Source organism: Leiobunum rupestre, chromosome 5 (assembly GCF_980474605.1).
Source record: "Leiobunum rupestre chromosome 5, qqLeiRupe1.1.hap1, whole genome shotgun sequence".
NCBI classification, from domain to species: domain Eukaryota; kingdom Metazoa; phylum Arthropoda; class Arachnida; order Opiliones; family Sclerosomatidae; genus Leiobunum; species Leiobunum rupestre.
The window spans coordinates 58,419,946-58,445,328 of NC_143388.1; the positions used below are offsets into that span (position 1 = coordinate 58,419,946).

Consider the following 25,383-nt stretch of genomic DNA (forward strand, 5'->3'; position numbering starts at 1 on the left):
AAAATCAGAACATTTTTTCTCTTGATCGCGCAAATTTTTGGCCCAGATTACAACGGATTACAACCAAATAGGAAATACGCAAATGGCATCTCGACTACCGCTTATTTATAGCAGCCACAAAAGTAGAATTACCGGACTAAAACCCCCAAAAAAAAATATGCTTAGGTGTAATAATAAAATTTATAGCATAATTTCAATAAAGAAATTAGGTAGTTTACGGAGTTAAAATGCAAAGGTGCTATTGGGTTAAAATGTAAAAATGCAAAGGTGCTATTGGGTTAAAATGTAGAAATGCAAAGGTGCTATTACGTTAAAATGTAAAAATGCAAAGGTTCTATTGGGTTAAAATGTAAAAATGCAAAGGTTCTATTGGGTTAAAATGTAAAAATGCAAAGGTTCTATTGGGTTAAAATGTAAAAATGCAAAGGTTCTATTGGGTTAAAATGTAAAAATGCAAAGGTTCTATTGGGTTAAAATGTAAAAATGCAAAGGTTCTATTGGGTTAAAATGTAGAATTATAGGGGCTTTACAGGGTTAAAATGTAGAATTATAGGGGGTTTTACAGGGTTAAAATGTAGAATTATAGGGATTTTACAGGGAAAAAGGTAGAATTATAGGGGGTTTTACAGGGTTAAAATGTAGAATTATATGGGGTTTTACAGTTTTAAAATATAGAATTACAGGGTTAAAATGACTTTGCTAACCAATATACTTGACTATTTAACCAGGGAGGGAGCTTCTAATGTCGAATAAACCCATCCTCCCGAATTAATGACATTTCCAAACCTTAGGGTAAATCTTAAAATATAGGATATAGGGTAACCACATAATATTTTAAATTCCTTAAAGGAAATATAGGAAAACAGCGTCAGAAAATTGGGAGATAAAAACGAAAATATAGGAGAAAAATAATTGTGCAATAAGAATTGTTTAAAGGGTGTATAACCTTCAAAATTAAGTTGATAACCGATAGAAATAGTCGAGAACTATCGGCGAACAGTGTTGGAAATAAGCATCTTCAAAAACAAGGACGTTTTAAAGACTTCTAAGGGTAAAATATCAACTATTTTTATTTTTTAAGACTTTTGAGTTAAAATATAGAGTATTTTAATTAAATTATAGTAGAAATAAGGAAAGTCGTTAAATTATAGAAAAAAATATTAAATTTAGGAACTGCGGTCACCCTGAGGATATTATAGAACCACTGGTCTGCCTATAGTAATTACTATACAAGTTAATGACTCAAATCTTAAAAAATTTGTCTCTCCCAAACCAAATAACGCCAAGAACCCCTAAACCACGTTCAAATGGTTCAAACTGGCAAGGACACCTCTATACAAATAAGCCGGCATCAAAATATCAAAACTTTTAAATTTCAAATCGAAAATAATAAAAAAAAACTTATAATATCCGCGAGCATTATCAGTAAAATAAGGCGGTAAACCTGAATATTAGTAAAAACCAAGTCGAAAGATATTCAGATGGTATGGGGGGGGGGGGCCTAAGGGAGAGACCGAAATTTTTACTCTCATAAAAGTCCTTGGCCCAAATCTTGAGATCGAGTAGGATTTGAATCAACGTGGCGAAAACACACAAACACAAATCTAAAATACATACATTAACTCAATTACGTTTATAACCTCATAACGAGTAATTAATTCGGTCATTTAGTATTTTAGCAGAAGCGGTGACTCAAAAATATATTATATGGGATCTACTGGATGGGCTTGCTTTACATTCAGCCAATTAGGTCTAATCCTTTAACCTACATACTCATTTCGCATTGTAAACTTCAATTACAACTTAGAAATTATTAAAGTTACAAATTTGTATATTTTTGTTGAAGGATTCAAATACTTCAATAAAAAATTATAATTTGAGATTGCAATGAAATTGATTTTTCAAATAGTAGACGAAAATTAACATTTAGGAAATAAATAATTTGTGTGCTTTATTTTCAATGCTAATAGAGCTAATGTTACTAGAAATGTTAGTTTCTCTGTACGAATTCCTTCGCGAGTCTATCTGAATAGCTGAAGACTAACAAGTTAATCTGGTCAATTAGTAGTTAAAGAGTTAACGATAACAATTACCGTTATATTACAGGGTTGCCACCAAATTTTGAGATTCAAATTCCCTGACCATTTTAAGAGATTTTCCCTGACAGATGTTAAGGCCAATATTTTTATGTTATATTTTACTCTTATCAAAAGTAAATTAATTTAAATGGACTTATATTTCAATTAAAAGGTTATTTGGCAATGTTGAAAAAATCAGCCAAACTTTCAAGGAAATAAATGATAATCCTAGAATTTGTCATAGGTCTAGAGTAAAATTAAATTCAAAAAGTGTGAAGATAAAATTGAATTGCCTAACTTTTCCCTGAATGTTTACAAATTCTTAAAATTATCTGATCTTTTACGCTCATTTTAAAAATCCCCGACTTTATAGGCCCATTTTAAAAATCCCCGACTTTATAGGCCCATTTTAAAAATCCCCGACTTTATAGGCCCATTTTAAAACTCCCCGACTTTATAGGCCCATTTTAAAAATCCCCGACTTTATAGGCCCATTTTAAAAATCCCCGACTTTATAGGCCCATTTGAAATTCCCCGACTTTATAGGCCCATTTGAAATTCCCCGACTTTATAGGCCCATTTGAAATTCCCCGACTTTATAGGCCCATTTGAAATTCCCCGACTTTATATTCCCATTTTAAATTCCCCGACTTTATAGGCCCATTTGAAATTCCCCGATTATTTAATTAAATAATTTCAACGATGGTAACGTTAATTTAACGTCTTTACTCTTAACGCTAGACAACGGAAAAATGTATCCCATCGAACCGGTAGAAAATGACAAGATACAACAGGTATGTCAGGATTCTATAGTGAAAACGGAAAACTGGTGGAATTCACGAGTGGAAAGCGGCTTATCATCATATTCCTCCATTAATTCCTGAGGGGAAAAAGCGAGACTCCCCTGAGAAAACCTACTCGTATACAGACACTAGACGAGACTAAAACTTGAGAACCACTTGAAAGTAGAAACAAAACGGCGGACACGATAAAAACCTACGTCGTAGACTTAAGCCATCCGCCGCCTTATTCCTTTACTATCAGGTAAGAACGTCGTAAAAAGGCTAAAAGTTTAAATGTTTTTATCGTAAATTAACCAGTTCTCGAGCTGAAACCAGACCAAAACTAGCGGCGTAGAAATTATCATAAAAAAAAGAGTGAAAACTGAACGGACACAACTAGATGCAGAAGTAGGCCACGCGGTTTTCTTAGGAATCTTATCAAAGGAACGCATTTTCACACTTAACAGTATTCCGGATACGTTATTGGGGGCTTGCTCGTTATAAAACATAATCTATATCTTGACTGAGCAGAAATTACCCCCTTGTTAAGATATATTCGAGATAACTGATAAGAAATATACACGTTACATTCTAAGTACGGTTAAAAATATTTTGATGCCCTAGCTCCATTCTGGTCGGGGTTATTTTGAAAAATATTTGGCTATCTCTTATTGAATTAATCTGATAATTTTTTCATTTTTCATACTGAATATGATAATAACAGGGCTCACAGCGATTTTGTTTTGAATATTATAGGAATTTAAGGAAATTTCATAGAAAATATAGGAATTTATAGGAACATTTTAGCGAGGGGTAAGACAGTCTCAGATAATCTGTACAACGAGTTCGTGCATTTAGCACTGTTAAAGGTACATATTTTCAAGAGTTCGCGAGTTCCATTTAGCACTGTCAAAGGTACGGCAGTGTACACCGAGTTCGCAGAGTGTCTTACCCCTCGCATTTTAGCTAAAAATAGGAATTTATAGGAACATTTTAGCTAAAAATAGGAATTTATAGGAACATTTTAGCTAATAATAGGAATTTATAGGAACATTTTAGCTAATAATAGGAATTTATAGGAACATTTTAGCTAATAATAGGAATTTATAGGAACATTTTAGCTAATAATAGGAATTTATAGGAACATTTTAGCTAATAATAGGAATTTATAGGAACATTTTAGCTAAAAATAGGAATTTATAGGAACATTTTAGCTAAAAATAGGAATTTATAGGAACATTTTAGCTAAAAATAGGAATTTATAGGAACATTTTAGCTAATAATAGGAATTTATAGGAACATTTTAGCTAAAAATAGGAATTTATAGGAACATTTTAGCTAATAATAGGAATTTATAGGAACATTTTAGCTAAAAATAGGAATTTATAGGAACATTTTAGCTAATAATAGGAATTTATAGGAACATTTTAGCTAATAATAGGAATTTATAGGAACATTTTAGCTAATAATAGGAATTTATAGGAACATTTTAGCTAATAATAGGAATTTATAGGAACATTTTAGCTAAAAATAGGAATTTATAGGAACATTTTAGCTAATAATAGGAATTTATAGGAACATTTTAGCTAAAAATAGGAATTTATAGGAACATTTTAGCTAATAATAGGAATTTATAGGAACATTTTAGCTAATAATAGGAATTTATAGGAACATTTTAGCTAATAATAGGAATTTATAGGAACTCCGAGCCCAACCGTTGATGTTTTCGATAACACCGGACATAAGCCAGAGCTAAGTTCTATTTAGAAGGCAAATTTTCCCCAAATGTTAAGGCCGTTTTCTAATACATTATTTTTAAAATTATAGGAATTTCTGGATATTGCTTTCGAAAAACTTGAAAATTTCGAAAAAATAGGAATTTATAGGAACAATTTTGAAAAAAAAAAAAAAAAACAAAAAAAAAAACAATTATAGGAGCATATTGAAATTAAAGGAATTTATAGGAACTCTGGGAGCCCTGTAATTAAGTTTTGAGATTCAAATAGCTGTTTATAATCTTGTGAAATATTTGTTTGGGTACTTATTTGACAGACTTAAATTGTTTTACGATAATTGTTGTTTAATGGTGGAATTTTTTTACTAATCTCTAACGTGTTATTTCCAATGCAAGAAGTAGAAACATGTTTTACTAGTATATTTTATTTTCAGTAAAAGGTTATTGCTAAGTTGAAAAAATTATCCAAACTTTCAAGGAAACAAATGATAATCATAGAATTTGTTATAGATCTAGATTAAAATTACCTTCGAAAAGTGTCAAGCTAAAATTGAATTACCTGACTTTTCCCTGAATTTTTACCATTCTTAAAATTCCCTGACCATGGGGGCCACAGTTTTTTCACAATAAAATTCCCTGACTTTTCCAGGTTTGCCTGACTATCGCTGGAGATTTCCCCCGACTTATTTTGTGCCAAGATTGTATTTTTTAACCTATATTTTAATATAAGTTTCCTATGTGCAACCGAAATCAAATTCCATGACATTTCCCTGATTTTTAGACTAATTTTTAAAATTCCCTGACTTTCCCTGATTTTTATACCCATATTCAAATTCCCTGACTTTTACAGGAGTTCCAGGTACCGTGGCAACCCTGCTGACTTTTTAGGCTGATTTTTAAATTCCCCGACTTTTTAAGACTCATTTTTAAATTCCCGGACTTTTTAAGACTCATTTTTAAATTCCCGGACTTTTTAAGACTCATTTTTAAATTCCCGGACTTTTTAAGACTCATTTTTAAATTCCCGGACTTTTTAAGACTCATTTTTAAATTCCCGGACTTTTTAAGACTCATTTTTAAATTCCCGGACTTTTTAGGCTGATTTTTAAATTCCCGGACTTTTTAGGCTGATTTTTAAATTCCCGGACTTTTTAGGCTGATTTTTAAATTCCCGGACTTTTTAAGACTCATTTTTAAATTCCCGGACTTTTTAGGCTCATTTTCAAATTCCCCGACTTTTTAAGACTCATTTTTAAATTCCCGGACTTTTTAAGACTCATTTTTAAATTCCCTGACGTGTGGAAACCCTGTAATAAATATTATACAGGGTTGCCATAATATTTTCAGTTTCAAATTATCTAACCACTTTTTAAGTCCAAAATTAGACAATTTTTAAACTTTATATTCTACTTTATGACCACATTTGAAATATTTTCACGATAGTTTCATAACTTTTACAACTCTCTTAAAAATTCCCCGACTTTTTAGACTAATTTTTTAATTCCCCGACTCTTCCCCTGATTTGTGGCAACCCTGTTATATTTGGGGAAAAGGCTTGAAAAATTGGGTCTATTTTTAATGAAGTTTTATTACATTTAACTACGGATGATGGAAATTTTCTGTTTTATCAATTCTATCGATTTTTAAGGATGCGTAATCATTGTCATATAATTTGGCATGATAGCTAAGTAGGTTGTACGGTGGGAATACGCGGTACTGTGTTTTGGGAGCTAGATAACTTATGTATTAAACAACATCTGTCATTTAGGTATGATGCCCAATATTTTAATATTGTTGCGAGCCAAACTAGAGAGTCTACGGCAAGATAACAGAGGTGCTAGTGGAGTTCAATTCAGTTTCAAACTTCTAAAACGGCAATCTAACGTTTAGGTATCTTACGAACATTTGTAAATACATATCTATGACGTAAGGAACTAAGGATATAAGCTAACTCGCGTTACGACTTGTTTTTTAAGGTAATTATCGCCAATCACCGCTGATGACAGGGATGTTAAATATGGATCTTCCCTTTAAATATTTATATATTTCAACGTTAAAAACTAAAGTACTCGTATATTATCATATGTTAATAAAATAACAATTTAATTGTACGTTTTTCGTAGTTGTATTTCCCAAATAAATATTATTATTTGTTATCACACAGGCAATTAGTATGGAAATATTGAAACGAGGGTCTTAACGATTTAATTGGAAACGCGACGGCGAAGCAACAGGCGTTTTGGGTATACAGGCGAGACGGACACACTGCCGCCAACTTCGCTTTGACGGGATGCAGCCAGCTACCAGCATCGGCGGAAATAGAATCCCTTAAGCCGGTACCCCCATCCCACGACGCGATACAGAAGTAGGCGAAAAAAACGGGCCTTGGCTAGAGACGCGTTATTGGTACGGTACGCGACCAGCGTGCGGGTTTGGAGCAGAGAGAAATAAAAGAAGCTCACCTTTCCGTTGGCCAAGTCCAGAACCAGCCATGCCAGAAGAACCACCTCCTGTTCATCGCTGCCCAAGCCATCTCCAAACTCTCCAGCAGTTACCACGAAAACCGTCACCAGGTATTTCGGAGATGCCATCACCAAAGTTCCACCCGATGTGCCGCCGCCAACTCCGCCAATTATGTTATATGTGCCCCCTTGAAACAACACGTGTGTTAATTTTTTACATTTGATACATCGAATAAAAATAACAATCCAAGAAACGAGAGCGCGATAGCGAATGATAACGGGAAGATATCACCGCGATATCGACAACGTTTTTCGTTTCAAATCTCGGTGATATCTCCGGGGTACCATCGGGTTAAAACAACAGAAGCGAAAAAAAATCGAAAATAAATACCGATTTCGAGCCACTTTGCCAACGTTGAGAAATACGATAAATTTATTCGTTGGAAAAATTAACTTTTTTTGGGATCGGTCGTTGAAACGCGCGAACACCAAATAACAACGACGGAGCGTAGACGCAAAAAGTTTCGAACCAAATACGGCGGAAGAGTGTGTAGTTTAGTATTCTTCAGATTTCAGCCATAACCACGGCGAACACCGCTACGCTCCGAACCCCTAAACTGAAATATCTCAAACTTTTGGGAAAAATCTCGGGGAAAAAGTTTTCGCGACGCGAAAACTTTTGTAAAGAATATAACCGCGGGCTACGCTACGGAGCTCGTTTTTGCAGACATACAGGTTTTCCCCTCGCCTCTACCTATGCTATTGGTCGTTACACCTGGCTATGTAAGACGTGGCTGACGCATGCGCTCAACACGCTCCCTTTTACGGCAGAAGCTACAGGTACAGCCTGCCCCTCTTCCCCCACCCAACCCTCCGGTTTTACTCCGTTTCCCGCGCTGGCCGCTAGGGGGCGAACGGGGCTACTAGTCGCCTTCAGGTAGGTTCAATACCCCGCCTTACTTACGACTTCGGATAAAGCTAACCATTGGGTAAAGTTAGCGCGGGAAGTATCAAATGAATCCGCTCGGTGGTTGAAACGTAAAAAGAGGGAAGAGCATTTTGGGGGGACTTGGGAAAAAAACGAATTTTTATCAGCGAAATTCTAGGGGGCACCGAATATAAGGGGGGCCTTTTTCGCCTTTGCAAGGTACTACATACCTTTACAGGTCTTTTCTGTAGTGTATTTTTTTTGTCGAAATTTGTGTGTACAATTCGGACTACATTCTAAAGGAAGGGGAGCTCGAGATGGGAACCTTCTGCGGTGCTTGTGGTGGCCATTTTTACTTCGTCACTTTGTTTTCGAAAAGGAACAACAATTTACACGCGTTTTTTTAAATAATATTATTATACTTTATAATTCCACTTAAATTAATAACCATTTTTATTCGCTAATATGGTACAATTAATTAACTAAATAATGTATATAATCGAGTTAATAATATAATAAATACTTGTTTTATTTACTTTTAGTAATCATAGCTTTTCTCTCGTTAATTTCGCAGGATATTTATAAACTTAAAATGTAGCATTTGATTATGTTACTTTTTAATACCAAAAACTATTAAACCTGAATTAAATTTCCAAAGTGTGCATAAACTATTAAAAAATCTTCTAAATAATATCTTTCTAAAAAGTCCCTTCAGTGAGTGTTTCCATCCCCCATTCATTGGTCTCCCCCCTTTGAGATATGGAAATTCGGAGGGGGGGTGGCGCCCAGTAGTGTTTCTGCTAGATATAAATAGAGGGGGCTAAAAACAGGTTCCGACGCCGAGCGGCTCAGTCCAGACAGAGAATACGTAACAGGTTCCCCCTACGTACAAATACCCCCATTATAATGGTCACCATGAAACGAGTATTCCCCGCAACAGGTGCCGCCATTGTCAACGTGCCCGCTTTCTCGTTGCCGGCTTGGGACGGCGCAGTCGGTACCCCTCCGCCGCCTTCCGGCCGTACTGTCCGGTGAAGCGTGACTCCACCTGACTACTCGAAAGGAAAGAATTGGATTTCTAATTTTTTTCTCTTTCCACTTGGCCAACGAGAAGTTGCTTTTTTGATAGTACCGAAAGGGGGTGCCATTTTTTAATACGAAGAATTTACGGGAATATTTTTGGGGATCGATCCTAAAATATTTCTCCCAATATGAAAGCTATTTATTTAGAAATCAAATTATTATTATTAAAATTATCGGTATTTAAATTTATTTAAGTTAAAATATGTTTAGATTTAATAATATTTTATTTTATTTAATTTTAGTTCGTTCATTATCTAAATAAATAGTATTAAATTGTATGATTAATAGAGTGAATAAAATGCGATCTTTTTAGGGTTTAATAATTGAATTAATTAATTAATGAGTCGCGGAAACCTTGATATTTTTGTGATTTGGATAGATTTGGCCATTTAGTGAAATTATTATTTTTGAATTAGCTGCTGTTCTTAAATATTTTAATTAAATAATATTAAATGCATTTGGTATCAGATATTTTGTCGAATTTAAACAGTACCCGTGGAAAGTAAATTAATTTGTAAATTATCTATAGTTAATTTCGGTAAATTAAATTATGAATTTTTAAGTTTAAACGAAATTGTGTAATGGAATTGCGGTAATTAAGGCTACGGACATTCGTCTTGAAATATAAAAAAAATTAAAATTGCCAATTAGACGGTGTCGTCAAAAAAATGTGAAAATATTATAAGTGAAAATATTATAAGGTCAATGACAGATAGGTGGTCCCTTCAAGGCCAATCCAACCAAACGCGTCGTCACATCTGAATTTTTAGCCGTTGTCAGTTACAGATGCAAAAGGTATCTATAAACGGTAGAAATGGCGATAAACATTTCGCGAAAGTTGAAGTCATATTGAACCCAACAAACTTAAAATACGGCATTCAACAAACGGGCAAACAAAATTAGAAGTATTTTGACGCTTGCAAAATTCAATTGGTAAAACTCATCTTTCTTCTCGTAAATATCTGATGCAGTTTAAAACTCGTTACGACGTGGATCTTAATAGACGCTGCGGGTTATCATTGGAAGAGTTAAACCTTCAGCTCACCTGACAGCCGGGGATGGTATCGCCACGACCCGACTTCACCCTATTCCCGGCGTTTCGGTGGTATCGCCAGGATTGCGGTGTGCACTTGATGGTGAAACGGGGGGGGGCATTCTAGTCGCGGGTAGGTCTTCTTTTTTGTGAGCGAGAGGAGTCGTTGCACTTGCTACCTGTCTGAGAGGGCCATTACCCCTTTCCCAGCGAATCTAGCTTTCTTTAAGATTGTAACCCCCGAAGATTTTTAATGGACCTGTTACAGATTACCGGTACCTTGCAGGGTTTGCCCTGTTCGGATTGCACCGGACCAGATTTTGGTTTCATTTTGCGTTTATACCACTAATGGCATTTTTGAAATTTTGGAATTTAGACGATGTCAGGGACGATTGTAGGATAAAATGCTCAAAATTATGGGATAAAATTACAGGTTAAACAGCTCAAAATTGTATGATAAAAAGCCCAAATTATAGGATAACTGAAGGATAAAAAGCTCAAATTATACGATAACTGAAGGATAAAAAGCTCAAAATTATAGGATCATGTAGGATAAAAAGCTCAAAATTATAGGTTAATTGTATGATAAAAAGCTCAAAATTAGGGGATCATGTAGGATAAAAAGCTCAAAAGTATAGAATCATGTAGGATAAAAAGCTCAAAAGTATAGGATCATGTAGGATAAAAAGATCAAAATTATAAGATCATGTAGGATATAAAGCTCAAAATTAGGGAATAAAATTACAGGATAAAAAGCTGAAATGTTATAGATAAAATTACAGGATAAAAAGCTCAAAATTATAGGATAACTGTAGGATAAAAAGCTCAAATATTATAGGATAAAATTACAGGATAAAAAGCTCAAATATTATAGGATAAACTTACAGGAAAAAAGCTAAAAATTATAGGATAATTAGCTCGAAGTTATGCGATAAAATTACAGGATAAAAAGCTCTAAACTATTGGATAATTACAGAACCATTGAATTAAGAAATTGAAGAATAATTATAGGACTAAATAACCAATTTTAACGATAATTACCCGACTAAATTACCAATTTAAAGTATAATTACGCTAAATGGGTAAATTACTTGAAGGATTCGCAAGTTTAATAGCGTTTATTTAAAGGAGTCACACCAATGTAAGAATCAAAGATTGAAAATATTTTCCAATCTGTTCCTTAGTGATTGCAATTTTCACTGCTTTACGAGAAAAACGACCAGTTAAATATTTCTTGTTGGTGTGTAAATCTTCTAAAATTTGATCAGAGGGTGTTTAACCGAATATGCTGGAAATAAAGGATAAAAACCGAATTAGAGGATTGTATAGGATCATTTCAGAATTATAGGACAATACGGGAATTATAGGATAACAAGCAATCGAGTTTCGAGATTTTTCTGCGAACGAATCTTTATTAGTGAACTGATTTGTAACTTAAATCAAAGTTTAACATTAATTAAGTTTGATTTTGTTTTGAAATGGTCCACTTTTTTGTTTAATTGATTGAATTACTTCTTTTTATTTGCAACTTAAATTTATTTGTCACTTGTAACTTAGTTTGTCTTGAACTTATATTGCTAAAATAAATTATTTTTACTTTTTCTTAAGTATATAATTATTTAAATCAACTAACGTTATTTATAAAAGTGATTCAAATCGAACGTGAGGAATCAATGGAAAACACAAGCAAATTTGTTCGAAATCAATGGAAGTCACGGAGAAACTATGAGGAATTAAGGGAAATCACGGATAAATTGTGAGGAATTAAGGGAAATCACGGAGAAATTGTGAGGAATTAAGGGAAATCACGATGAAATTGTGATGAATTAAGGGAAATCACGATGAAATTGTGAGGAATTAAGGGAAATCACGATGAAATTGTGAGGAATTAAGGGAAATCACGATGAAATTGTGAGGAATTAAGGGAAATCACGATGAAACTGTGAGGAATTAAGGGAAATAACGAATAAATTGTGAGGATTAAGGGAAATCACGATGAAATTGTGAGGAAAAAGGGAAATCACGATGAAATTGTGATGAAAAAAGGGAAATCACGAAGAAATTGTGAGGAATTAAGGGAAATCACGAAGAAATTGTGAGGATTAAAGGGAAATCACGATGAAATTGTGAGGAATTAAGGGAAATCACGAAGAAATTGTGAGGAATAAAGGGAAATCACGATGAAATTGTGATTAATTAAGGGAAATAAACGATAAATGTTTAGGTAATTACAGAAAGGTTTAAGAAATCACAGTAAATTCTTCGAAATAACTGATAATCACAGATAATTGTGTGTGAAAACAATGAAACACACTCAGAAGTTGTGACGAATCACAGTTGCATCTTCGAAAATCAATAACCCCTCTTACAAATTTCAACAAAAACTTCAAAATATTTTTAACATTAATTAATTAACCGCTTAATTAGCTTAACGAAACGCGTGATATCAAACCGCGTCCATTCGTAACACGCAAATAAGCTAAAAAACGCCAAATTAGCAGGATCAAATGCGAACGGGCTCTGCTAATATCTAAAGGATGTCTCAACAAGTGAAAGTGCGACGCACTCGGTTGGTGGACAAGACGCAGAAGCCCCCCTCCTCAAAAACGGTCGGCCGCCGAAAGCGAAGCGTCGAAGCGTAGAATCCCGACTCGCAGAAAACCCGCGGAACCACGAGATACCGTGAAAAGAAAATCTTGATTTCCTTTGCCGGAAAATCTCGCTTCTGGATTCCCAAATACGAATTTTAATTGGTGAGCTTTTCACTAGTTAGGCGGGATGAATGCGGGGGGAGTGGTCACGCAAAAAAACGCGTTTTTGGGAATAACTTTTATATCCAGAGTTCAGCGATTTCTCCGAAATGCCAAAAGCCTGGAGCTAATCGACCGTCATCGTTCGTCGGAAGCGTTCCAATCGATGTGTTTTACAAATATGAATGAAGCCGGGAAATTGACGAAATTTCTTAGTTTATCTAGTAATTTAACCGGTTAAATCCGGTGGTTATAGCTGGTTATAAGATGAGGTGGTTAATTCAGGTGTCAAATAGCCTGCAGTTTTCTTACAATTATTGGAAAAGCGATTTTCCTGATATTTCCGATATTTTCCCAGGATTTTCCACTGATATATCCCAGTGATTTTTCCACTGATATTTCCCAGTTATTATTTCCAGCGATATTTCCCAGTTATTATTTCCACCGATATTTCCCAGTGATTATTTCCATTGATATTTCCCAGTATTTTTTTCCCTTGATATTTCCCAGTGATTTTTCCACTGGTATTTCCCAGTGATTTTTCCACTGATATTTCCCAGTTATTATTTCCACCGATATTTCCCAGTTATTATTTCCACCGATATTTCCCAGTGATTATTTCCATTGATATTTCCCAGTATTTTTTTCCCTTGATATTTCCCAGTGATTTTTCCACTGGTATTTCCCAGTGATTTTTACCACTGATATTTCCTTGATTTTTCCAGTAATTTTTCACTGATATTTGAGTTTTTTTCCACTTATATTTCCCTGATTTATCTTCCTTTTTACACTTATATTTCCCTGATTTATCTTCCTTTTCCCACTTATATTTCCCTGATTTATCTTCCTTTTTACACTTATATTTCCCTGATTTATCTTCCTTTTCCCACTTATATTTCCCTGATTAATCTTCCTTTTCCCACTTATATTTCCCTGATTTATCTTCCTTTTCCCACTTATATTTCCCTGATTAACCATGGATTAACCCTGCTTTTCCACTGATATTTTCCCAATGGGTAATTTATTTTTTAATGAAAAAATCGTAAAAATTATATATTGGCGAGACAGATTCAGCTTATAGATTGGACACTCCTAATTTGTACTTTTTAAAATTTTTGGAAGTATGATGTTACTACTCTAAAATAAATTGAATAAATAATTTTTTTTTATAAAATACGTTAATTTTAGCTGCATTATCCATGGATTTTTATAAAATGTGCCTTTTTGCTGGCATAGATGTGTTTAGCAGAGGACTCAAAGCAGTGATGTAACTAGGAAAATTGGGCTCCAATGCAAGATAAGAAAATGGGCCCCTGTGACATGTCAATTTTTGGGCGTTCCAATGTACGCGATTGGGTGCATTGGCTCATTTACGTCACTGGCTTCCAATATCGTGATAATGACATCATTGTATATACTCTCTATAAAAATAAACATGTATACGGCGTTGTTTCGTGAGACAGCCGATCGGACAGTCGACTAAGTAAAAGTTTATGGGCCCCATTACTGGGGTGGGCCCCAATGCACCGCATTGGCTGCATTGGCGTATTTAAGCCACTGGCGAGATTGATATTTTGCGTTTTCCGCAACTCTATGCGTTATCATCACTTATATCGTGCGGACAGTCGACTAAGTCAAAATTTATGGGCCCCATTACTGGGCCAAAGTATAAAGGTTCTTAGTGTCGTTTTTGAATGACTCTTGTATCTTTGTTTACGGTTGGTTGTAGTTTAGTTTTTGTAGAATTTTCTTTTCAGAAATTTATAATTAACGAATTTTTCTAATACTTATTGGCGAAACTATAAAATCCCGGGGGGGGGGGGGGTGAAAAGATGGTAGTCACGTGACTTTGTGGAGAACGGAAACGCCATCTATACTAAGAATTACGAACTATTATTAATTTTATTTTGCTAATTTTGATCGATTCATCTAAATTATCTAATTATTAATATTATTTAATAAATCTTGTAATAGAAAGGTGGAAGCATTAACTAATTAATTAGTCCACGGTGGAAGTTAATTAGCTGTCTGCAGTATCTGGTAGGAATAATTTTTTCTTTACCGTCGCACGGCCAACTATGAACACGAGTTACCGAATCGAAGTTGGCTGTGAAAAGGTAGTCACGTGATTTTGTTTTCCCATTTTAACAAGTTGGCTAAGACCAATTTTTTTTTATAGTTTCTCCTATTCCGAATCGGATGAAGTTCAACCAGGAATCCATACCTCTACTAGGAATGCTTATCGCGGCAGATTTTCGTCTCGATGTGGCTGAAGGTTTTTTTGACGTCACCATGTCAACTTAACAAACAACAACGTGAGAGGGGAGCGCGCGCAGAGGGGATTTTTTATCTCGTAGGCGGGGCCAAAGCCGTCAGAGTTATCTTACCATAGAGTAATATCGGCGTGACATATGTCGACGTCACCCATGTTTTTTCCTATAGATAAAAACTGCCCTCAAAATGGCGGCCATAGCCCAAAGCTACAGAGCGATACTACTCTATACGCGATACGGCAGGATAAGCATTCCAAGTAGAGGTATGGATTCCTGGTACAAGGAATATCTTGGGAAAATGTTTTGTTCTGTTTATTATCCTGAAAAACACTAGCAATTGTGCAATAACTATTTTGATTTAATAACTAAAAAATATTATATTTCACCCGTTTTTGCCCTTTAAAAAAATTTGTTTTCCGGAGCTTAAGTTCTGGCCCCTCCTGAAAAATCCCGAAATGACGTCCCTTATTAAAACATGACTACTTCTATCTATGGAATATATCATATACTTCTGTTACTACTCTTTTCAGGTGACACAAAGAATTGGCCCCCACAATATGGCGTCAATGACAGGGTTGCCACAAAATGTTTAGATTCAAATTCCCTGATCATTTGAAGAGATTTTCCCCCTTACTTTTTAAGGCCAAAATTCTTTTTTATTTTACTTTTATCAAAAGTTCATAAATTTAAATGGACTTATATTTCAGTAAAAAGGTTATCGCAATGTTGAAAAAATTAGCCAAACTTTCAAGGAAATAAATGATAATCATAGAATTTGTCATAGATCTGGAGTAAAATAACCTTCAAAAAGTGTCAAGATAAAATTGAATTCCCTGAATTTTTGAAAATTCTTAAAATTTCCCTGACTTTTTAGGCCTATTTTTAAATTCCCTCACTTTTCCCTGACGTGTGGCAGCCTACTGAGCCGAGCTTAGTGTTAGTTCTAAGCATTTCTAAAGTCTAATTCAAATTAAGTTACGTTGCGTTACATTTTTTTAATTACCCTTTGGTTTAATGTTATTTCTTAGGGTTTTTACCAATAATTTATTTATATTTATGGAGGGTGATTATGTTGGAAATTTTTTAAAGTACCATTCATTTTACAGTGGTTACTGCAAAGGCTTAGGGTTTAATATATCGCAAACAAGTCAATGAAACGCTTTAGAAGTTTTATTTGTACTAGATGGAGCCAATTTCAACTAATTGCCGGGAAGTGATTAACACGTGATAACGATCCTGACGTTAAGTAGCGCCATCTTCAACAAAGTCGGATTAAAAAATTTCATTTTAAATTTTGGTATTTTTGGATCATTTAAAAATTTCAACTTTTCAGACTGTTGACACCATCTGGAAAGACGCGGGGTACATAAAAATCGGCCTATAAAAGTGCTATCCTTATAAAAAGATTTTATCCCCAATATAAATATTTGTTCTTTAAAAGGTCAATAAATATTCACTCAACGGCTTCGTCTTTAACTTGAAGCCGCTTGGTAGCTTGTGCAAAATTGATTTCACTTGTTTTAAAGCAAGTGGCGGCTCTATCAAAAAAAGTAAAAAATGTTTTACAAAAAATGCTTCTAAAAGCGCTCCTAGGTGGCAGCATCTTCTTGGGACTTCAAGCAAAGGCGACTTGTCCGCGATCTATTGGCTTCCCGAAACCACGTGTTTAATAAGTTAATAATCACGTGATTCCGAAAAGCCAATCAACGCGAGAAGCTCCCAATTTGCCACACCTATTAGGCTAGATTTGGTTGCCAACTCAACTTGTTTTGATTTATACGCTAACGACATCTAGCGCGAGATAACGCAATTAGACAGGAGTCGCCATTTGCTTAATATCATAATTTAACAAAGACACATTTGAATTATTTTCGTCTATATATTACAGATAGTGCTTCCAATAGAATATGATAGCTACTCCTTCCGCGTTGAGTTTGTAAGTTATCTCCCCATTAGTTAAAGGGGTTTTCCCTCGAGTTCTTCGGTTTCTTCTTTCCATAAAAACTTCTTGTGGTTAACGGTAATAGTTAGTGGCATGAAGGGCTTGCCACCACCACCCTACGCATTGTAACCTGGCCACCTGTTTAAAAGCATTATAAGTCGAATGATGACTTGGGCCTAAGGTGGTGCCAAGGGTATTAGCCTAGCTGATATTTTCAGATCAGTTGATACGAATCAAAATCCAAACCAGATATTTCAAACTTGAAAGTAATCTTCACTTTTCGGAATTTTAATAACTGTTTAATTTTTTTTGGCTCTCCACAAGATATTCTACTAAATCAGGTAACTGTTCGGCTAACTGAATCTGAAGAGATGAATTAAATATAGAAAATCAGTTCAGATTAGTTATTTGAGATAATGAATCAGATATAATTGGGGATCAGATTTCAGGCTTACGGGGAGTATAAAAGATAAACCTTATCTGACTAACTGATTCTCTTCAGTTATCTGGAATTCACGACTTGAATGATCAAATCAGGTGGCCCTTTGAAGCCCTAATTAAAGGTTTCACGCTGCAAAGTAGTGCCATGGTTAGACGAAGTGGACTAATAAAAATCTAACTATGCCTAAATTAAATTCCTATCAAGTATTATTGAAGCAAAATAATCCCCTTTTCATTTTGGGGGTAGAAAAACCCCTTTTGAATCATGACAGCGGTTCGGCACTGGCCTAGTTGGATAGAGGTAACTAATACCGATTGAATGACACCCCAATTAAATTTATATCAAATTCCGTTGAGGAGAAATCGACGTTTCGCGGGGTACCATTCGGAGCCAGCGCCGCGGTGTATTCACCAGCACCACCGACAACAACAGTATCGAAAATAGCAGCCTCTTTCCCCAAAATATCTAAAAAGGGATGAGGCTAAAAAATTATTTTTATACCATTTCATATTTTTAACAAAATTATATTGAAATTATATATTATCTACGATAAACTTAAATTGACCTTGAACAATGCGTAGTAGGATCCTACTAAATAGTATTCTTCTTATATCTTGGAGAAGAGAAGTATTCCCATCATGCTCTTTTTGGTCGGACGTCATCAAGCCAGAATGATGGCAGATAAAGCTGACGTCCGACCGAAAACCGGGGTAGTCTGGGTAATTCTAACAGCAATAGGTGGGAAAGGACGTTCTTATTACCGCTATGGGATTTTCCACTCCAGAATACTTCCCTCCTCCAAGATTATATTTCGTGATATTCAGGACGATAGAAAGGTATGGCGATCACAGAATCCGTGGCAGGGTTGCCACAAATTTTTCAGATTCAAATTCCCTGTTTTCCCTGACAATCTTAAGAGATTTTTACCTGACTTTTTAAGCCCAAAATGTGTATTTTATTGTATCAGAAGTTAATAAATTTAAATGGACTTATATTTCAGTAAAAAGGTTATTGCAATGTTGACAAGAAATAAATGAAAATCATAGAATTTTTCGTATATCTAGAGTAAAATTACATTAAAAAAAGTGTCAAGATGAAATTTAATTCCTTGACTTTTTACAAAATCTTAAAATTCCTTGACCTTTCCCTGATGTTTTAGGCCCATTTTTAAATTCCCTGATTTCCCTGACGTGTGGAAACCCTACGTAGTTCAGTGGCGTAGCCAGGATTTTTTTCGGGGGGGGGCGGGGGGGGGGCACGCCATTGAAAAAAAAGTAAAAAAATAAAAATATTTGTACGTACGACCATACGTTTCGGGGCGGGGGGGGCATGTGCCCCTGTGCCCCCCCGGCTACGCCACTGACGTAGTTACTAACCTCCAATATTTGGAGCGAAACAAAAAATTACCAAGGAGGTAAACCATGGAAGAAGTAGAGAAGTACTTCTTCCATGGGAAAACCAAACCAAAAAGAGAGTAACAGAAATTATTGGTGAAGATGGTAGATAATCTACAGTTTCTATTCAAGATTTGCGACAGAAAACTTTCATTACGCCCTCTTTTGGATGCCTTCGAAAACTAGATAGGTAACTTATAAACGTTTGGCAGCCAGTAGCGTAAGAATCTACGATAATTAAAGTTATAAATATCTACATTTTAGACCGTTTTGCGTTTCCTCCGAGAAATAATGGCGCATTTTTCTTTAATTTGACAATAGCAGACAGGCGCCACCTAGACTCGTTACGGTCGCGATTTTTTTGAGCAAATTCAAAATATTTCTTGAAAGAAAGCAGAACCTTGGTAGCACTGCTATTCCATTTTTATCAGAGGGGTCGGTACATAAGCGAATTTTGCATGGGATTTTGAATATCAAACAAATTGTCGTGTTGATTTCCGGGTTTTTTATGCCGATTTCAAGCTAAGCAGATAGGGCTGTGCGAGTTGTGGTTTTAGGCAATCGAGTCGGTTATCGAGTATCAAATATTTTTTCATCGAGTATTCGAATCGAGTAATATTGAAGTCGAGTCGAGTAATCGAGTACTTGATTAAGGGGAAACTTTCTCTTATTCTTAACTAAAAAAACCTCGAGTAATATTTTTAACGAGTCGAGTTATCGAGTACTTGATTAGGAGCTGGTTTTATTCAAGTTATTATGAAATTAACTTTAAATGGAGTTTAAAGTAACTTTCAATATTAATACTCCTTTAATTTAAATGAACCACAGTTTCCACAGTTTTGTAGGTACCGTTTATTGCACGCCAAAAAGTTGTAAAAACCCCTATTTGAAGCAACGAGGATAGAAAAAACAAATACTCGACGAGTTTAGAGAGCAGCTTATTCGAGTAATCGGGTACCCGAATATGCAATATTTTGTTACTCGGTAATCGACAAGTATTCTCCAATTACTTATCCGAGGTCGAGTTCGAGTACTAGATCTCAAAAAAAGCCGAGTAATCGATGATGTTCGAGTACTCGCACAGCCCTATAAGCAGACGATAAATCAGGAATCGTATGACCGTCTCGTAGAGTCGTATTGGCCGCTATTTAAACTGAAAGCGCTGACAAAATGTGTTGGCCTTCCATTTCGGATTAATAATAGTAGTTCCTACTATTATTTATCCAAGCTTCCATACCTCAAAGGCTTAGTAGGCTCACGTGATTTTCTCCTTGAAAATACCCATTAAAAAGTCTCGATCTATTTGGATAGTTTGTCCAGTGGTTTGTTCAACGTAACTAATACAGTGATAAAGTGTCACGAGTCATACCTCATGGTTGCCAGTTTCTTTACATTCAAATTGCCTGACTTTTCCAGGTTTTTCGCTAACCATTTCTATAAATTTTCCATGATTTTTTTAAGCCCAAATTTTTTAATAATTTATCTAAGTTTTATTAAACGTTTACCATTTACATCCAACATTAAATTTCCTGACAATACAAAACTAATTCCTTAATTCCCGGACTTTTTCCTGACTTTAAGAGCCATTTTCAAATTCGCTGACTTTTTCTAGATACTGTGGCAACTCTTTATCTTATTTTTCGATTATCGGTTAATTGTGCTATAATACCATTTAATTTAAAATACATTCGACTAAGAAGCCAAAATTCCGCTTATGCAAGTTAGGTTTGTGTAGTATTACAGTATTCGCTTGGTAGAAACAAGTAGAAATTTATGAAATAAGTGCCTAGAATCATTACAAAAAGGGGTCGCCGTATTTTATCGGAATTTTCTTTCAAAGTTTGCGTCTGAGGTTTAAGTAATTGATACAGAAATGAGGCACAACAAGTATAACACGTTTCGTTGTATAAATTATTAAACTCAGACCGCACTTAACGGCATTTTCATAAATCGTGATCGAAACGCTTTTCAAACCATTATGGAAGCGAATTTCTTTAAGCTAAACAAATAATTACTATTTTTCAATCTTCATTAATAAACCAGGTAAAGTAGAGGGGTTTTTAGAAATCGACACAAAGGTTATCGTCTTTCGGCATTCTACATTATTTTACAAAATTTGGTTAATACGTCCTTGACCTCTTTATTCATTCACCATATGTTTCACAGATAACAATTATTACTTACATTTTAGGTTATCAAGATATTCGGTTTTATTGAATTTTGAAGGGTAAATTATACTTTGGAATTTAAGAATTTGATTTTGAAATTGTTCTTTATTTGCACGTACAAATCGTCTTACCGATATTGGCGCCATATTGAATTTCACTTGTTAGTTAACGCGGAACTAATTCCATCTACCGAGTATACTAATTTTAATAGGGTTTTTCTTTCTATAGCAAGGTAATAATGGTCAATCCGCCGCTAGCGACACCCTCTGAAGTTGTCCTTAATTATAAAATATTATGTAATTTTTTATTAATACATATTATTTTTAATTCCAATTAAATATTTTTTAAATTAATCTATCACGAAGAACTGTACACTTTAATTACTTATTTTTTACATGTATAATATTTTTCTAAAAATAGATGGCGGTAGCTCCCTATTATTTTTATTAAATCAACCTTGATTTGACCCAATTTCCAACTACCGTCTGCTAGGGAATTAATTGTCGCCTCGAATTCCATTTTCACCAAAGTATTCGTATTTCTAAAATTAAACGAAAAGATGGGAACCAACCTTTGCAATTTAGGACGGATTAATATCGCTAGAATGTTAAGTACAACGTATCCCAAAGTTGCAGTTCAATCGGTGGTATTTTCACGATTTACCGACAAAAATCGTGAACGACCTAGCCAAGGCTTAATGGATTTGAAACAGAAGGTAAATCTTACTCGAACCATCTCAACTACCAGCTTAAAAATGATGGCAGCGCAAGGAGGTCACGGAGATCACTCTAAACTGTGGACCATCGAAAGAGGCGTTTCAGCAGTATTGCTAGGAATTGTACCAGCAGCATTTTTCATACCAAATCCAGCAATAGAGTACGCTATGGCATTGGCTCTAACAGCTCACGTGCATTGGGGCATTGAGGCTATTGTAATAGACTACCTACGACCGAAAGTTGTTGGTGAAGTTATGGCTAAAGCGGGTGTCATCGGTGTATACGTGTTATCAGCTTTAACCTTGGGTGGTTTATTCTATTTTAACTATTCTGATGTCGGATTAACACAAGCCATCAAGATGTTCTGGAAATTATGAATAACTAAAATCTACTGAAAATGGTTCTTTCTAGCTGCAATTCCTTAATCCTTAGGAACCTCAACCTAAAAATTTATTTGTAACCCGTGTATTTGTTGGAATAATGGTTACTAATAGTTTTGTGTCTAGCTCGTCAATTAATTAAAATACAGGGTTTGACACTTGCTTTTGTGTTTTTAATACAAACAATGAGGGAATACAAAATGGGTTAAAACTTAAAGCCTTCTTGCAAGGGTTCTTCTATATCCTAAGAATCCCTCCTAGCTTTCTTTTCTACCAGAGAAGTATCATCGTTATTTAGTTTTCTTTTCCTAGAAACATCCTCTTCATCATCAACGATCATTAGCTCATCTTCGGAATGTACTTTAAAAGAATACACAGTTGATAACAACATAAAAGTTTATTCAAATAGCAAAAAGTGCTAAAACATACCATTACTAATACCATACTCTGTTTCTTTCTCATTAGAATTATTTACATTGTCTTTCTCTTCCTCTGGTTCTGGTTTAACGTCACCAAATACTTGAAATTCTAGCTGATCCTTTAGTTTCTCACTGAAATTAGCAATATTTAATAGAATTTACAATATAATAAGAACAAGAATTTACTTACACATGCTGAATTATAACAACTACTTTAAAGTTTTGTAAAAAGTCGTCGCAGACTAATCTAGTACCATTACGAATTCCAAAGTCACTTAAAAACTTGTCATTATTGGCTGAAATAAATTGTTAATAAGCAATCATTTATTAGATTGGGTAATACATTGTCTTACATTCAGTTTCTCCCTCTTCGCTAGAGATCAGTATAGTTCCGGCGCCTTCTATTTCCACGTCAGGCGCCACCATATTCAACGTTCCTTTTATTATCTTTTCCTCCAATGTTTTAACTGTTAACGTGTTTACATTTAAAACTACAGTTGCCTGAAAAAAATATTTAAAACAACTGATAAAATTGATTGATTTGGATCATTTAAAGCAATTTCGTGAATTTACCTCGGGCTTCGATGAACAAACGTAGCATTTGGGCGCTGGAGGATCTAATACACTTGATACGACGATTTTACGACTAGGATTAACTTGTTTGTTTAGGTAAACAGTTGAACATTTTTCTATATTTCCTTTAAGGATTTTAAAAGCTTGCAATACGATTATACCAGCAATAACTGCGTTTGTAGTAGCTATAGCTGGGATAATATTCCCAGCCATGGCTGAAACCAATAAGATAAATATTAAAATTTTGTTATGAATTTACTAAAATGAAACTTAAACCTTACATTTTATGTTGAATCTGTTCTTTTGAGGAATACCGAAACATTGGGCACGAATGTTAGCGCATGCAGTGACAAAATCCATTCCATCATCATCATCTTTGTCCCAAACTAAATGATCTCCTTCTTTGAGAGACAAAAACTTATTCTTGAGATTCATAATGCTCCTTTTGAAAACATCCGCGCATTCTTGAACACTCCAAAGTTGTTGGTCTCTAAGTTCAGAGTTGGAATTGACGCTGCTAGAGCTGGCAACTGAGATAAAAGTGACAAATTAAGATATATTTAAAGTTTATTAAAAATAGCAACACTAACCAGCATCTGGAAGATTATTCCAGTTTAAGGGCTGAGGAGACCGCCTTTTTTGCCACAGTTTGTCCATAGATAATAAATACTTTATGTCATCGTTAAACAACTATTGCAAAACAAATTTGATTATTTTAAAATAACTTTAAATAGTATTATAGTAATAATTAACTAAATTACTTTGTTGAATAGCTTAGCAGCGTCGTAAGAAGTAGATATAGCCCAGGTTCGGGTTGATTTTCTTTCAATGTCTCCTTTACCATTAGTATTTTCCAGTGCCTTTTCTACATTTGCTTCCCCTCCAAGTTCAGGATCAGCCATATCGGGTGAGACATCCTCATCTGGGTCATCTTCCCCAAATAGCTGGCTAAAGAATCAAAAGACACTTGTTTACTTTGAGCCGTGATGTTGAGACAAAATATTGGCACTAACTTGAATAAATGTTTTGCCCAAACAACGCAATGAATAAGCTCAGAAGGCGTATTACGAATAGTGCAACCTGGATAAGTTTTCTGCCCAGCTTTTGGTTGGCATTCATAACATTCAGTCAGGCCCTTTTTGATGACTGTAACTTGTCCCAAGTACCCCGAAGTACCACTCTCAATGAGAGGTACATCAGCTGCTAAACACATACGATTGACATGGCTTCGAGCAGCTATTAAAGGTAATAGCATTAAAAGAAGTAGTTTCCTTGTTAAATATGAGAAATACCTCTGTTGTCTAACGCATTCATGACCATAGTAAATGTTTTAAAAAACTCCACATCAAAATTAGGGCTGTAAAAATAAATTGTATAATGAATTGTATTATATATGTGGTTTATATCTTTATCAACTCTTACTTAGTGATGCTATCATGATGGGCAATTATTTTGGCAGATGGTCTAAGCTTTTCAGCATTTTCTTTGGCCACAAGGGCTTTAGATTTTCCAACATGAATTTTTTTAAACAAAAATTGTCGGTTCAGGTTACTCACATCAATAGTATCTAAATCCACCTAAACAATCAAAAAAACACTCAACAAGACCTCAAAATCAAAGAGTTCAAAAAGTTAATGAATATGGGAACCACAAATCCATACTCAAACCTAGAACCGCCACTGAAAATGTTGTTGCAAACTTGCAAAGATTCCATTAAATAAAAACCAAAGGCTTAGGATAACTTACAATAACAATATCTTTAAATCCAGATAAAACCAAGTTTTTTAATAATTCGCAACCTATTCCGCCCGCACCAACCACTAATATTTTGGCGCTAGAAATTCTATTACTATCTTCTGGCATTGTTAATTTGTTATTTTATATTAAACATCAGAAATTTGTCAAAAACCAACGAAGCCGGTAACTTCAAAAAGTTCAAAGTTTCAAAGTAAACAAAACTCAAAACAGCGTTGCCAGTCAATGGGGCAGTGGCTTCTCGCAAGGTTTCTATAAACTTTGAATTTGCCGCCAATTAATGAATACTTTTTGAATTACGATATTATATACATTTTTATAATCTGATAATTGCAAAATTTTAGAAAAAATAGGGCTACTGTGGAAGAGACATCAAGGGATTTACCATTGACTTTGGTAGGAGAAAAGAATGACAGGCGTTTGACATCCGTCTTTGAAAACGGTTACATAGTTTTTGAAGTTGATAGAGC

General features: G+C 34.7%; 3 protein-coding genes across 7 annotated transcripts in view; 1 reads left to right on the forward strand and 2 right to left on the reverse strand.

Annotated features, from left to right (window-relative positions):
* fus (epithelial splicing regulatory protein fusilli) overlaps window positions 1-21,256 on the reverse strand; it is an 84,548-nt gene extending 63,292 nt beyond the window's left edge. For 4 of the 5 annotated variants that reach the window (XM_090176773.1, XM_090176772.1, XM_090176774.1 and 1 more), the window contains exons 1-2: window positions 21,087-21,256; window positions 7,058-7,245 (exon numbers count right to left, since the gene is read on the reverse strand). In XM_090176773.1, coding sequence (XP_090032899.1) covers window positions 7,058-7,245; window positions 21,087-21,216 — 318 coding nt within the window. In that variant the 5' untranslated portion in view covers window positions 21,217-21,256. Of the gene's footprint in view, window positions 1-7,057; window positions 7,246-7,448; window positions 7,830-21,086 lie in introns of those variants that run through there. The other variant, XM_090176776.1, reaches the window with a different exon arrangement.
* A 297-nt stretch (window positions 21,257-21,553) lies between these two features.
* SdhD (succinate dehydrogenase, subunit D) lies at window positions 21,554-22,327 on the forward strand. The gene has a single exon (XM_090175316.1). The coding sequence runs from the start codon at window positions 21,630-21,632 to the stop codon at window positions 22,161-22,163; it is 534 nt and encodes a 177-aa protein (XP_090031442.1). The 5' UTR covers window positions 21,554-21,629; the 3' UTR covers window positions 22,164-22,327.
* On the reverse strand, window positions 22,318-25,083 carry Uba2 (Ubiquitin-like activating enzyme 2). Its single transcript, XM_090175315.1, has 12 exons — window positions 24,905-25,083; window positions 24,581-24,735; window positions 24,451-24,515; window positions 24,172-24,394; window positions 23,920-24,106; window positions 23,749-23,848; window positions 23,440-23,688; window positions 23,159-23,373; window positions 22,939-23,086; window positions 22,776-22,881; window positions 22,596-22,717; window positions 22,318-22,526 (listed from the first exon to the last, which is right to left on the reverse strand). Exons 1-12 carry the CDS (start codon window positions 25,019-25,021, stop codon window positions 22,411-22,413), a joined length of 1,803 nt encoding a protein of 600 aa, XP_090031441.1. The 5' UTR covers window positions 25,022-25,083; the 3' UTR covers window positions 22,318-22,410.
* Between the last annotated feature and the right edge of the window lie 300 nt (window positions 25,084-25,383).